The sequence below is a fragment of the Numenius arquata genome, chromosome 8, assembly GCF_964106895.1.
Source record: "Numenius arquata chromosome 8, bNumArq3.hap1.1, whole genome shotgun sequence".
Lineage (NCBI taxonomy): Eukaryota > Metazoa > Chordata > Aves > Charadriiformes > Scolopacidae > Numenius > Numenius arquata.
This window is the reverse complement of record NC_133583.1, coordinates 49,380,171-49,396,152: the sequence shown is the minus strand read 5'-3', so window position 1 is coordinate 49,396,152 and position 15,982 is coordinate 49,380,171. Positions and strand designations below refer to the sequence as shown.

General features: G+C 38.7%; 1 protein-coding gene across 1 annotated transcript in view; it reads left to right on the top strand.

Moving 5' to 3' along the window:
• Positions 1 to 552: 552 nt before the first annotated feature.
• The window catches only part of ST6GALNAC3 (ST6 N-acetylgalactosaminide alpha-2,6-sialyltransferase 3), a 73,091-nt gene continuing 57,661 nt past the window's right edge, over positions 553 to 15,982 (top strand). The window contains exon 1 of the mRNA XM_074152189.1: positions 553 to 911. Coding sequence (XP_074008290.1) covers positions 553 to 911 — 359 coding nt within the window. The remainder of the gene's footprint in view (positions 912 to 15,982) is intronic.

The window sequence follows — 15,982 nt, the reverse complement described above, 5'->3', positions numbered from 1 at the left end:
AGTTACATCTCATGTTTGACTTCTGTCACAAACTTGGGAATTATTCATTCAGACACATAAACACAGTCAGTGTATAGTTAAATTTCCAGCATTACTTTTTTTGTACTTTTTTCCTATTGATGACAACACCTTGTTAAAAGAGAATAAGGCATCAATCTAAATATTGTTTTTTGCTGCTTCTGTCTTTCGTTGTTTTCTAGTGGAAAGAGTAACATTTAGAGGAAAAAAAAAGCAGTGATTATTTTCCTAGTTGACTTTGCAAGCTGGAGAACAAAGGAAAAGATTGGAACTGCCTATTTCACTAAAAAGTATTGCATTCAGAGCTTTGTAGTGGTAGCGTTTTCTACCAGATATACCACATGAGGACTGTTAGGGTTTTTTTTAAAGAGAAGCGTTGCTATCAATTTGTTGAACTGTGCCTGTCATTCTTTTAATTGAATTTTCAGTCTTCATGTTTTATAGAGAAAGACTTGCCATATATTTTTGTTTCCTTTCTTCCAGCCTCTACAACTTGACTGTGACCTCTGTGCCATTGTTTCAAACTCAGGACAGATGGCTGGCCAGAAGGTGGGAGCTGAGATAGACAAGTCCTCTTGCATATGGAGGATGAACAATGCTCCCACAAAGGGCTACGAGGAGGATGTTGGGAAGAGGACCACCGTAAGAGTGGTCTCTCACACAAGCGTGCCTCTCCTACTCAAGAATCCCGAGTACTTTTTCAAAGAAACCAACAACACTGTTTATGTGATCTGGGGACCTTTTCGAAACATGAGGAAGGATGGGAATGGCATTGTGTACAACATGCTGAAGAAAACTGTTGACAGCTACCCAACTGCCAAAATCTACGTGACAACAGAAAAGCGCATGAGTTACTGTGATGTAATATTTAAGAAGGAGACAGGAAAAGATCGGTAAGTCCTAGATGCGAAGAACGATTGTAATGTGTGACAAAAGATACATGAGAGAAGTCCATGATGTATGCCAGCTACTAAATGAATCCCCAGATATGTTTTTAATGGATTGTTATATGGTTTTGACTGTTATAAGCACTTGATGAGGCAGCAGCTAGGCCCCATTTACCCCACCTACGCTACCTTCTGTTCTTTCCATTTCTGTTGGCTCGAGTCCCAAAAATATTGGATGTCTTCCTGAAACGTTTTCAAAGCTGTGTGTTGTTTTCAGCTCAATTTACTATTGATTAAATTGACATTTTATTTGAAGAGGATAATCCTACACAAACAACATTTCCAAATGCACAACCTCAGGATAACTCTGGATATTGTATTTTCTTCTCTGTTGAGATTCGCTGTAGTTTTTCTTCAAATATAGACCTCAGGGTTATGCGTTATTTCTGTTTCTTGGTGAAAATGGATTATCAGCGATACCGTAATAGATTTAGGTTTTTACCAGAATTATGCTGAAATTCTGTTTTCCATGCCTGAGAATGTGTGTTTATGCTGCTCAAGTGGGGGCTGTAAAGAGATAAAAGTGTGAGGGCCACTGTTTTGGCTAGCATGTTCAGAGCAGAAATTGGATTTGTGGAATTAAGGCCACAAATTGTAGGATTTTGTAACCAAGCTGCAAAAATTCTGATCATCTGTGTTTTGGCATGGAAAAGCACCTGTCACACATACTCACTGGAGCTAACTAGGAAGGAGTTTCCACATCACTGCTGTGCCTTAGTATTAATTTTTGAATTTGCACATCATGAATTAGCAGTTGTGAAGGACTGTAGCTATTCTGACCAAACTTAAAATACAGATATTCACTAACAGTTTAACTTAGTCCAAACTTTTTACTTAGTTTTAGAAGTGGAATAGCTTGATTCACTTAGTTATTAAACTGTCAAAACTTGGTTAGAGTTGATTTTTTTCTTTTTTGAAAACTATAGAAATACAGGGAGGAACTTGCCCCTCAGCTTGTTCGCCATGTACATGTTGCTGCTACGATTCTGGAGTTGGGGGGAACTCCTATATGTCATAAATGTGTCAAGGTTATCATGGCTTCTTTGGTTAAACTGAACAAGCTGAGGAACAGAGCCTAATAGAGAAGATACATAAGATCCGTTCTTCAAAAATGTCCTCTAATAATCAAAGTCATCCAGTTTATATATTAGCCGAGCTAAATATGATCATGGGTACATTATTGCATTGCTAAACATAAACTTGGTTTTATTTATGACTCTTCCATTTTAACAGTCAGTCAGGTCACAGTGACTTTACAATACTATATCAAAATCCTTATGGTGAAACCAGACCTTAGTGTATCCTCTCAAAGAATCTTATCATCCAATGTCAAGTATCATCATCTCCAGCCTAATCCATTCCTCTTCAACAGTAACACATCTCAAGGTTTTATTATTACTCAATTAACACAATACAAATGCTTCTTCCCATGTCAAAGGCAGATTGAACTTCTGTTCTCCCAGTGCTTATAAACAAAGTTCATAAGCAGCCTAATGTCAAAGTGGCCCGATTTCTTTCTCCGTAATCCGTTACAACAACTAAAAGTTTCACATTGCAAACAGTGACAAATTGTAAATAGCCTGCCTCATGACCCACATCACATTGCCTTTGCACGTGCCTTCCTTTAACCCTGGGGGAAAAAAACCCACCACTTCTCACAGTGGTATCTACTTGCACCTAGTACAACTTTCATTTTTAGTCCTACTTTTCCACACCAAATACTGTGGTGTTTTTAACATCATTTAGTGCACTTGTCAGCCAGAAACAAGGGAAACAATTGACGGGTCACCAGCCAACACTTTCTGTATCACAAGAAAACATCCTGCAGTTCCCTCCTAATCAGGGGACCTCAGTTTGGAAACTTTCATTTTCTGTAACATCTTCAATTCACAGGAACCGTCTGCTGTTTCTAGGGAGGGTCATGAGGCTGTTAGAGGTATGTGGCATTTCTGGAAGCAGTGAAGGGAGCACAAGAGATTTGTGGGTGATGAAAATAGTTTCGCGTGTTGTGCCAGACTATTATGATGCTGAGACAGACTCAGGTTCCTCAGCCAAATATTCCTTCAGTTCCTCAGAGAAACATCAACTCTTGCTGACAATATTAGATTGAACAGAGGTCTGTTTCAACATGTTCCCAGCAAAAATTCTGGAAGGAAACCAAGTTCAACTCATATTTTAAAATGTACTGAGTGGATTGTAACCACATCTATTTTAGTTTAATCCTAAAATACTGTCCGTATGTACAGTATATGCTGCTAATGCATAGTAAGATTGCAACAGATTTCTAGTCTGTCAAGCCTTTAATGAGCTTTCTATTTCTACTCTTTGATGTACCATCTTTTTAGGTAATTAGTGGGACTTTTCAGTAGTTTCATATTAACGGTGCTCAAATTTTCAAGGATATTATGAGAAGCAGCTAACAGCTATGTGCTGTAGTCACTTCTCTACTGCACAAAAGCTCTGGTCCTGCACCGCTGATGTGGGAGCTTCATCCCTGACTTCACTGAGTGGAGGTTCAAAACCCACAGCTTTGTTACTGACAAATCGTTTATTATTTGTTCGTGGAAGAAACAAGAATTGCCTCTAAATAACTTCCAACTAACAAATTTGTTTTGCAATGAAGCATTTTTTAATTCTACAGCAGTACAAAATACCTTCTGATATGGGCTATTCGCGCTGGAGAATTAACCTTGCATGCGGTGTTATGAATCTGGGGGACATATGTTCTTTCTGAGAGTCTTCATTAGTGAAGCATTTGGGTTCAAGGCGGTGAATGCTCATCCACTTTGAATAATTGTTGTACATAAATAATATTCATTACCAGACATTCACAATTTTTCATTAATGCATTTTACTTGGTACTTCCCTAGAGGGAGCATAAAGCTGGCAGCTTCTTCCAGTACTTTGCTAATGTTTTGGTATATTATATGTATTGAGTCAAGTCAAAGGATTTAAAGAAACACTAGGTAATTACTAAATGTGGCATCTTTGTATGTACCTCAATACAGGTAAGTGGTTCTAAAGCCATCTGTATCTTTGCCATGCATTAGAAATATAATGCAATGTGATATAACAACATTTAATTGGTAATAACAGAGAAAACTGTAGTCTTCATTAAAGCAGCAGAGCTAATTCTGGTCTGATAAAGTGCACTGAACAGCCCTAAATAGGTTTTAATTAGCTGGCACCAAAGCTGCACCACCCTTAGGGAGGGTAAAATTAATGAAAACTAGCAGCAAATAGATCAATGCTACTGGATGTTATTGCCTTAGGTGAAGGTGATGAGGAAGAAAGGAGTGTCTTTTAAGGATCATTTAGAAAACAGTCTGTGTTAAAAGTCACTTTCAAAAAGCAATGATGAAATAAATCTGTGCTAATATCAGTGGAACAGTCTAATGTCATCCAGACTGCAGACTCCATTTGTGTTTATGCTACAAACATTTCCACGTAACCACTCAGCAGAGTATGGCCAAGTAGAGCCTCTGATGGCACCGCTCCACATCCCCTCTTGGGGCTGATGGTGTGATCAGACCGCTCCTCTCCCACTGCATGTGGAGAACGTTGAGCCCCAGCAAACAGCCAATAACGCATGTGCAGATACCACTCAAAGCACAGCTTAACTTGGTGTCCGTACTGACTCTTCTTATAAATAACCGAAAAGAGCCTGCTGAGCCTTGCTGAGGGTATGTATTCTGAGCTCCTAAAATTCCCGTTAAGAGACATGAGATAATGTTCTGAAACCCAGGCAGTTTGGTAGACAATTGACTTTCCACACACACTGTCTTAACTTTGACAGCACCCATCCCATGCCCAAACAATTTAGTTCAATTCAACAACATTTTTATTGAGATTATTAGCTATACAAGCGTGTCTACAGGAGGCAGGTTCACTGAGCCACATTTGCAGTCAAATGGTTTTTTCTGAAGGATTTCTGTTAATATCTTGGATAATTCCAAAGAAACCAAATTGCTTTTGTGCTTTTCTTCCAGAAGTTCTTAGTTTCCTCTGTTCGTGCCAGATGGTGCTATGTGTTAGGTTGTGAGAAAGCGAGTTTATCATTTGAGGCAGAAAGATGGATCATTCTGATCACTGACTTTTGCATGAAGATTCAAAATTTGGGGTTGTGCTCAACCTGCTATTTTACTCAGTTATGTTCACTAATTATTTATTACTTTGGCGATATACGAGATCTATATTATATCTCTGTCATTTAGAGCTAGCAAATTATATTAATCTAAAGTTCGGATTGACATTGTTAGACAACTGCAGTCATCACAGCTTCACCTCAGCTAATATGTGGTTTTTGATGTGTCTGACTAATCTGAAGCTGTAGTCTAGTAAAAATGTCACTGAAATGAATAAATGAAATTACATTCTCTGAGGCTCAAGTAGCTGCAACTTCTGTTGTTTGGTGTTTTTGTTCTCTGTGAATTGAGGTAATAAAGCTCTCAGTGGCCAGAAAGTTGGAGTTTTGTGCCATATTTCTGGTTGTTGGCTTGAATGAAATATTATAGTAATGCTATTTCCACTTTAACACTTGCTTGCTTGACTTGGGAAGTACCCATTAGACCTTTGTATTAACATGTTTTTTATAAAAAAAAGTAAATTCTGGAGGATGAGTAAAAGTTCGTTTCATCTTGAAAAGAAAATGAGCAAAGTTAGGGAACATCAGCAGCTTTAAATTACAGAACTCTTGCATGAAAATCATGGAAAAACTGATTCAGACTGGCAGGGGAAATGCCTGTTGAAACATTTGTAAGGACAAAAAAGAATTGTAGTTTACATTTTGATACAGTCTTTATCATGATGATGTTGTGTCTGCTGCTCCATCAGTAAATTCAGCAAAATGTTCTCAACTGCCTGTGAGCACCAACAAGCCTCAAAATATGTGTTTGATATGGTGACCATTTTTCAAGTGCTTCATGATGGATCTTTCTTGAACCATTGCTTGGCACTTCCAGTCTTTCTTTTTATAAAGTAATTCCTTCAAAAAATGCTAATGGCTTTGTCCATCTTAATTCATAGAGGTTTTTAATAGTTTCATTGTCAGCTAAGACTGCTTTATTACCTGAAAAAACAAGGGTCTAAAGTGTGAAACCTTAATGAAATAAATAGATTTTTCATTATAAAACACTTAAAGCCTCAACATCTATTGCGATGTGTGGTCAATCACCGGACAGCTAACAACTGTTTTGGGGTTTATATTCACTCTTCCATTTCCTGGTAAAACACCATTTGTTCCTGAGTGTCCTAGATTTATTCCCTGCAGCCCATTAGTAACTACATTTATATTTCTTTATGAAGATTTTCCTAATTAAGATGAACGTTTTTCTCTATTAGGCAGATGGAACTCAATAGAAGAAGTCTATTTTTTATTAACATGCCAGTAAATGCTGTACAAAGCACCGGCACTTTTGTTAAGAGACACAGCTCCTACTACATTACACTAATTACATAGTAAAGTGAAACTTTATTAAAAAATATCAATATTAGCTAATATTTTGTGATAAAACTGTGGCTGCATATAGATTGGTGTGGGCTCAGAGACCTATTGATTCTGTGGTGGTTGCTGACATTAGCCATGGAGTTATTTCTTTTTGCTTAATGATTTAAGTCAAGAAATATATAATCAGGAACTACTTTATCTTTGGGCATTTTCAGATGTTCTTTGAATTTATCCAACATCTATGGCTTTTAATTTATCACATTGTCTTTAAGTGCCACCAAATCTGTTTTCTGCTCCTGACAAGCAGGATGTTAAATTTTTATACAGTGTTTGTTATTATCCTAATTACATGCACACCTTTTTCCATCTTGTCCTTTAAATATTCTGCAGCTTTTATGATCAATGGAGTATTGCTGATATCACTTATGAGCAACACTGTGATGGTGATTCTGCCTTGACTTTTCTTGCATCCTGTGAACATACACCTTTGGAAAGGATTAGACAAGTCAGTGATTTGTATGCTAGCAATCCTGGTAGCACTCTCGGTCTCAGTGGTTCCACTTTTGCTGCTGGTAGTGAAGGTATTTTACGGTTGCAAAGCCAGAAGACTTGAAGGAGAAATTAGCAGAGGCATAGATTTTGAATGAAGCCTTTGGTGTTCATAAAAGCTTCACTGGACCATCTTCCATAGTGCAACGATTTTTCAGATCACAGTGTTTAAAATAGACCCTGATTTTCCTAAAGGAGCTTAAAATTTTAAAAGAACAGAATTAATTTTTGAAAAATCAAGAAATTTATATATTCTTTTAACTCAACCTTGCTGCCAGCTGAAATATTTGTCTTTAAAGACACAGATTCATGACCATTGAAGTCTATACTTAGCACCAGTTGTCACACAACAATACTTCTCTAAGATATATTAGATAGAATAGAAAATAAGTGCAATGTTGCTATTACTTTATTATGATACTTGTTGGTTACTGATAACTGTGGGGTTTTTAATGGAAGCTCCCTAAAGTGCACTGAACCGTATTTACAGTGTTTAACAAAAGACAACATACTGCAATCAAACTGCATGAGATGCACTGGGAGATTTGGTGTTACAGAGTTGCTGCTCAAGTGAGGACAGCAACTTTAGGAGACAGGGAATAAAACACAACAGTGATTTGTTGTTTCAGATAGAGGAGAGTTTCTGTACATCTGTCCACCCACTGGCGAGTAAAACTTACTAGAAAAGACTTTTATAAGAAAAGGTATATGAGAGCAAATTTCGAATACCTCACTGAATAATGTCTAGAAAAGATTGTCTTCTCTAAGCTTTGAAGAAGTAGGCAACACAGCAGAAGAAAAACTGTTTAAAAGTAGAGACAGTTTAGCCTGAACTGATGTTGGAGTGTTTTACCTTAAAATGTAGAAAGATTAGTGAAAAAACACTGCACTGAAAATTTAATTGGTAAGAAAACAAGCCTGTGTGAGACTTCATACACATAGGTGGGAGGAAAACTAGGGGGAAATGGTGAAATTTTGTGTCTCATTAAGTTAGAACTCAGTGTTATATAGGCGCTTGCTTCTGCACATCTTTAAAGTCTTTTTTCATCCATATAAAAACAAAACAGATGTTCTACACTGTTTTATTTATATGCCCGTTATCGTGTATCCCATATAAAGAATTCAGGCTGCAATTTCAGGACACTGAAACTGTACATATATATGTATATATATGTGTGCACATGGATTTATAGCGCACGTCTTTGAAGGTAACTCAGAATTCACAGCCACACTTCTTGGAGAACTTGATGTGCTATTGGGATATGCTACAACCAGCGTTTAGGAAACAATCGCTGACTATATCCTATACAGTTCCTGTGATACTCAAATTCTCTGAGTTTTTAACAGTGAGGCAGCTTTGCATTTAAAGAGTAACAGAAGAGCAGCATGTAAAATTTTTCTCAGGCATTCACATCTCAGCAGGTTTTGGAAACTGTAGTTTGGAAAAACAGCTACAACTGTGGGGATTTATTATGAATCTTGAGGAGTGTCATCAAATAGTTCGTCAGACGTCTTGGATGTTGATCAGGATGTAGCTTAGTTTAGGTGTGAAGGGGAATACTTTTTGATGCAGATGTTCAAAGATTCAGCCATTCTATTTTCAAGATTTTGTGAGCAATTCTTGTTTGTAGTAGCATTTGGTAGAGTGGGGACTGCATAACTCTCATCTCAGAACCTGAGCAGCCCTGTCCAGTACATTAGTATTCAGTAAACATGCAACTGCAATAAAGGGAAAGGTTTCTAAATGCCCATATTTTTCTTTGCAAGTTTGCTGTTACTATCCCATCCTGGCCTTTGGAGACTTCTTTGTTTTTATTTTTTAAAGTCAGTCATCCCAGCAAGCATATCCTCTCTGCTATAGTCATACTGATTACAGGAAGGAGGCATGAACTCCCTGTCTAATAACATTCTCTACATGACTCATTAAAACTTCCAAAGCACAGGATTTGCTGCAAAACTTTAAAAATTGCTGCAGATGATGTCAGTAATGTAGAATAAGACAGAGAGAAAGAAAGTGCTAGCAAATGAAATCCTAAGAAACAAGCATCATGCTTTTATCTTAACAATAAAAACAAAGATAAATGTCAGAAATATGTGCTCTGTGTTCAGTTTGCCCTCCATATGTTGTTTCAGAGTTTTCCTTGAAGTGCATTCATTAGAGATGCTAGTGTTCCTGTCTCCGAAGAGCATCCCAAACATTTTCTGTGAGAGCATTTCCAAAAATATTGCAGATATCACTTAAGCCTCAAAATGCCTTTGTGAGGCAAGGAATATTTAACCCCTTTTTACAACTTGACTTCCCTGAGAAAAGGACATTGTGGGAAAGTGGGAGCTATCACTGTGCAGAAATTCATGCCCACAGGGCTTTTTGAACATTGTATGCTTACCATGAAGGCATTTCAATCTCTTACAGTGCTAATTTTGGGTTCGAATGGTGTGGAACTGCAAAATGGAACCAATTTCTGCGGCTCTATACCCTGTTTTCAGCCAAACACAGTAATGTTCTGGCACTTCCTTCCATGTAAAATTAGCAGTAATCTCTTGACATTTTACAGTCAATCAAAATATTAGGGAAAGAAAATAATCTGAAGAGTATTTGCAAAGCAGTATTCCTCTAAAAGAAGAACTTTAGTTTAAATTTGTTGAAGTATTGTTTTCCTATCTTGTGTCCATCTTAGTGTTATCTGCACACTTTCCTCCCATCCATTAAGAAATGTGACTAGCATTTGTCACGTGTAGCTTTTTCTTTTATCAAGGGAGAATTGTGTCTTTGCTGGAGCTTAGTGGGGTAATTTTTTGCTTGCTCTCTCTGTCTGCTGCTCTGATTTTATATTAGTGATGACACTGCTGAAATATGTTTTGTTATTTGGAGTCGAAGAAAGCAGTGGTCCTTAACTCCTCCGGGCTTATTTCATGCCATTAAATTGCCTTTACCTCCTCTTCCAAGAAAGCGCAGTGTTCAACAGAGTTGGATTTCAGTTCCACTGCACAGATCCTGCTAGGGACTCTCAGCTGCAGTGGCTTCCGAGAGCCTTCTCAGTCCTCGAGGTATTTCAGGTCTAGCCCATGGAGCGCCTTGCGGATATGAAACTTCATTTAACTTTATATAGGATATCCTCAGGATATCCTCAAGCTTTATGTACTGCTTAGACCTGTCTAAGCACCGGTGGCTTCCTGCCAAGCTACACTGCTTTGCTTGATTAGAAGAAAGGCAACGAATGGATGAGTAACTAAGGACAGTTCATTGTATATCAGTGGGAAATAGAGTATTTCAAGCAATATGTCTGGATGTGGTTTAGGGTGGTACTCAGGGATGATATATTCAGGGAAGGCTTATTCCAGTTTCACTTCCAAGCTTTTAATTCTGGATCACTTAAAAGTTTTCCTCTGTTTTTGAAATAATAAGAATTCCTCTGTTTTCATATGTATTTGACTGGTTTCAGGATAGCAGTAGCGAGAGCAGCTCCACGTTTCCATTAAACTTCTGTCTGTGTACCAGGACCGAGACTGCCATATAGCATAAATATTTTCTTTGCTATTACTTTACATTTTTCCCTGAGGCTATCATACTGATTTCAAAACCATGGTCATCATTATACTAAAATGGTGGCATTAATACATTGGTCTCTGTGGGTAGATTATAATAGAAAGTTTAAAAATAATTGCCCACTAATATGAGAGGTGGAAGTATGTATAGTAGTATATTGCTTGTAATGTAACCATTAAAATAACAATTATGTGATAATAAAAAGACTCGTTATGCTTTAGTTTGTCTTTACATAATGTTAATAGCTAATGAAAACAGGGATGATTATATCTAATTACATTTTAAAATACTATTGCACTTCCTGTAAAGAGAACATTTTGCACAGAATTGTAGATTTGCATGCTTCAGTAAAGTTTGTGTCCACTCTCTATGTACTTCAGAATATGACTATTTTAAAATCAATGGTTGCAAGTTCTTTTTTATCAAATGGTACATATAGTCTTCACAAAAAACATTTTTGAAATTAAGTTACTGGAGGTAGTCAAATCTTGCAATGTGGCTGCACTGAAGAAAAATTTTAAAATAATTTTAGGTCCTTCAGGTTTGATGTGTTAGAAGAATGGAGGTAGCTTGACCCTGAGTCAGTCAGTAGAATACCATCTCTCTTCAGGTGAATGAGAATTGTTAAATGTATGCATTATCATCTGTGGAAATTTTCTTTTAGTATTGTCTACTACTGAGTAGTATCATCAGCCACATGAGCAAATTCCTTTCCTATTGTATCCAGAAGCGGAACATGCAAGAACAAATACAAAACCAGTGCTTTGACGTGGATAGAGAAACCTCTCATTTTGTATGTTGGGATATTGAGCTCAAAGTTAAAAGTGATCAGCTCAGGAACGCATAGATAGAGCTCCCAAATTATCTTAATGGTCAGAACATCAATTAGAATTAAGACATTTTGGTATTTGTATATCCAGATCAGACTATACTGGTTTTTAAAGATGCAGTAAGACTGTCATCCAGTTTTCAATACTTCGCATATTTTTTTAGACATAATAGCATGGTTGAATGTTACCTTTAAATGCCAAACTCGTGGAAGTGGGAATTATATAATCTAATCCATTTCACTCCAAAACAGAATTAAGAGGTATGAATTAAGCAGTTACGAACTAGGCATTAAAAATATAATTGCATTGATTTTTCTAAGTATTATACTAAATGGCATCAATAGAAAATGTCTTTGGTCTAACAATGTGATATTTAATTAGTTTATGTTAATTGCCTATATTTCAGAAACAATTGGCTTGATGATTTCTTTATTCAATGAATAAATGAATGACTTGGCCTTCTGCCATTCCTCCACTGCCCAGTGTCCTATTCCCTGTATACCCAGAGAGCGCTCTACACCTGTCAGGGAGGTAAAGATGGTAAATAGAAGGGGGGAAAAGGAGCCACAGACACAGGAGGTAGAGAAGCCTTTCCCATCAAGGGCAGGGGGTCGTGGACTTCCACCTTTCTACCCCATTCCCTGCTGCTCTCGCCCATAGCCAATGGGAAGGCTAAGACATCTCCAGGTTGCTGGGGTGGGAGTGCTGCAGAAGAGAGCGAGGCCAGGGGCCAGTTGAGTTGTTCGGTGCATCCACCTACAGGGTTGTCTCCTTGGAGGCAACAGTTCTTGTGTCTTTGGAAAGGTAGGGTTTGGTTTTCAGTTCCACTGAGCTAAATGGTGGGTTGAATTTGGGATCTACAGTGTACATGGCTGTCTGGTGGTCTTCAGAGCCTGGTTACTGTCTGAGTCAGTGTTTGGATGTCAGGAGAGCTCAGTACATACTAAGGCTGACGTTGTCTATGAGGCCTGAGACCCGGCCCCAAGCAATTCCTGAGGCATTTCAACTTTTGTGCCTTTGCCTTAAGGCCATCTCAGACTCTTCTATTTGGATTAGCAAACTCAAATCACAGGCTGTAATGTTGTCACTGTACTTCAGTCACAAATTCTTCCTTGTTCATGTTTCTCTATAATGGGATACTTGTTTCCATTTGGCATGTTTCTTGCTTTCCTTCAAATATTTTTTCCTTCTCTATCATTACTTTACTCATATTTTCCACATTTTTTCCTTTTTGATTTCCTGCCTCATTATTTGTACCTATGTCATCTATACAGCTTTCTTTTTTCAGCATTTTGTGCTTTTATTGTGAAACATATTGCCTCGAACACACCTCCTGGTTTTGGCACGATCTCTTTTAAAACAGCTCACAGACCTGCAAGGTGTGTGATGAAGAATATCTCTCCGTTCTGTGCCCTTACCCTTGTGCCTGCTCTTTCACTTAAATCTTGCAGCAGAACACCTGAAAGTCTGATCTGGAATTGCAGATCCCAACTCAGTACATCCAGTACTTAAAACCAAAATATCACAGTGGGATGTAGAAACTGTGCGTGATTATTTATTGATGATTGTTGGTTACAGGAATTAAAACAGCAAGGAGCTCAGATTTTGATCAGAAACCAAGTGATTTTTCTGGTTTTATTGTAAAATGTGAACACAATATAAACCCATTGTGCTCATGCTGTTAAGTGCTAAGCATGATCTGCTGTATGAACAATGCATGTTCCCTGTTCCATGAGTATGTAGCTCTGTGTATGCAAGCATTGATAAAGGCTTGGAGCTGTTATACAATAGTTTATACATACACAAACTATCACAAATGCTTTGTGTCTGTGCTTAAGTGAGCCAAACACCCAGCACAATGATTTCAGTGTGTAAAAGCAAAGGGATCTGGTATACAGCTGCCCGGCTGGAGCTGGGACAGCCTTTCTGTGAGCTTCCAGTACAAGAGGTGTTCACACAGAGAGTCACTTCATGTGTTCCATAGTGTTGGCAATGGAGCGAGGTCCATGTGGTTTGGCTTTTTGTAAGTACTTTTCAATTATGACAGTACAAGATAGCCAGACTGTCAGTGACTTTTAGGTCTTTATGTGCCACAGATATAATTTATTTGCTTTTAGTTTTTGTAACATCACCAACTGCTAAGGGAATTGATGTTTAATATGTTTCTAAATAAGTAAAACTAAAGTATAAATAAATAATGCCTGGTTTATTAGTCCAGGTGTTTTCAGCATTGCTGAAAGTGGTTTGATGACAGCCACCAGCACTAGCAGTGGAAAAAAACCTGATTTTGTAGTGATTAGTATCATTACAATAAACCATAATTGAAAGATTACCAAATTGATTCTTTTAAAAATTAATGTTGCATGAGTGAGCAGGCTCTGTGGCGTTCAGTGTTACTTGGAATGAAAATGGCTTGTTTTATTTCCTGGCAGAAAACTGCTGATTTTCAAACAAACGCATTAGAGAAAACAGTCCCAGAGGGTTACAGGAGACAACAGACCTATGTCATTGTGCTTTACCCTTTCCTGATGGGTTCGAAGAAGAGCCAGAAACAAAAGAAAGTTACATTCATTATTGAGAGCGCCTTGGGAAAATGTGTTTGGCCAAGCAATTTTGCATGAAACGAGTGAGGAAATATTTGACTGCAAAGAACAAACTCTTTCCATCAATATGCAATTTTCTGGATCCATTTGTCCAAATGATTGTTAAGAACAGTTTCTAAATTTGCAGTGCTTTACAACTTCAAAGGGCTTTGAAAGCATTAGCTAGTTAAATGGATGGAAGTATTTTTTAATAAATAAATAAAAAAAGAGACCAAAGTCAGTTGCAAGACAGTTTAAAGTGCAAAGTATTGAAAACAGCAGGAAACCTGAGGACCTGGAATAGCAATCATACAGTACCATCCGCCCCAATCAGGAAAGTGGAAACCACAAATTTATCTTTGATGATTTCCTGTAAATATGTCCTTTGAGAACAAATTGCCCTGCCCAGTCTTGTGGAAAAAGCTCAGAGTTACATCTCACCACAACATATGGATCTCAGCAAGCCCTTCTTCTTCATTTCCGAAGTCATTCCTCAGGTGGAAAAGTCTGAGCAAAAATATAGTGAAATATTTTTGCAAAAATGCTGGTTAGCGTCCTTCAAAGCTGGTCAGTTTGACTTGAAAAGAATTTTCTGAGGGTTTTTTCCCGGGCCATTTTCTTCAGTAAGATCTGACCAGTTTTCCAGACCTTCTGCTATCCTAGTGGAAGTGGTTTTATTGATGTTTTCATTCACTGCAGAACGCCATGTCATACTTTTCCCTAGGATGCAGCAGTATAAATGGCTTTGCTCCCCGTAAGTATATACCCGTGTGTGTTAAGGGCTGGGGAAGGTACATTTGAGTCTCTGAGTGCCCCCAGCCACACACTCTACAAAGGACTATGTCTATTTTGTGATATTGTGATTGTGAAGGTTGGGGCTAGCCTTGGCTGCAGTGACCATGAGATGGTGGAGTTCAGGATCCTGCATGGAAGAAGCCATGCAAAAAGGTAGAATTACATCCCTGAGCTTCAGGAGGACTGACTTTGGCCTCTTCAAAGACCTACCTGCAGGAATCCTGTGGGTTAAGGCTCTAGAAGGAAGTAGGGTGCAAGAGAGCTGGTTAATATTCAAGCAGCACTGCCACCAAGCTCAAGACCAGCGCATCCCTACGAGTAAGAAATCAAGCAAAGGAGGCAGGAAACCTGCATGGATGAGCAAGGAGCTTCTGAAAAAACTCAAATGAAAGAAGGAAGTTTACAGAATAAGGAAAAGGGGACTGGCCTCTTGAGAGGAATGTTGGAACATTGTCAGAATACGCAGGGATGCGATGAGGAAGGCTAAGGCCCATTTGGAATTAGACCTGGGGAGGGTTGTCAAGGAGAATAAGAAGGGCTTCTTCAAGTTTACCAGTAGCAAAAGGAAGATTAGGGAAAGCGTGGGCTTGCTGCTGAATAAGGTGGGTGCCCTGGTGACGGAGGATGCACAGAAGGCAGAGTTACTGAATGCCCTCTTTGCTTCATCTTTACTGCTAAGGCCAAGCCTCAGGAATCCCAGACCCTGGAGGTAAGAGAGAGAGTCTGGAGAAAGGAAGACTTTCCCTTGGTTGAGGACTATCGGGTTAGAGGTCATTTAGGCAAACGTAACACCCACAAATCCATGGGCCCTGATGGGATGCACCCACAAGTGCTGAGGGAGCTGGCAGATGTTATTGCAAAGCTGGTCTCCATCATCTTTGAAAGGATATGGAGAACAGGAGAGGTGCCTGAGGACTGGAGGAAACCCAGTGTCATGCCAGTCTTCGCAAAGGGCAAGAAGGAGGACCCAGGAAACTACAGGCCAGTCAGCCTCACCTCCATCCCTGGAAAGGTGATGGAATGGAGGAATAACCCCATACACCAGTACAGGTTAGGGGTTGACCTGCTGGAAGGCAGCTCTGCAGAGGGACCTGGGAGTCCTGGTGGACAACAAGTAGACTCTAAGCCAGCAATGTGCCCTTGTGGCCAAGAAGGCAAATGGTCTCCTGAGGTGCATTAAAAAGAACGTGATCAGCAAGTTGAGGGAGATCATCCTCCCCCTCTAATCTGCCCTGGTAAGGCCACATCTGGAGTACTGTGACCAGTTC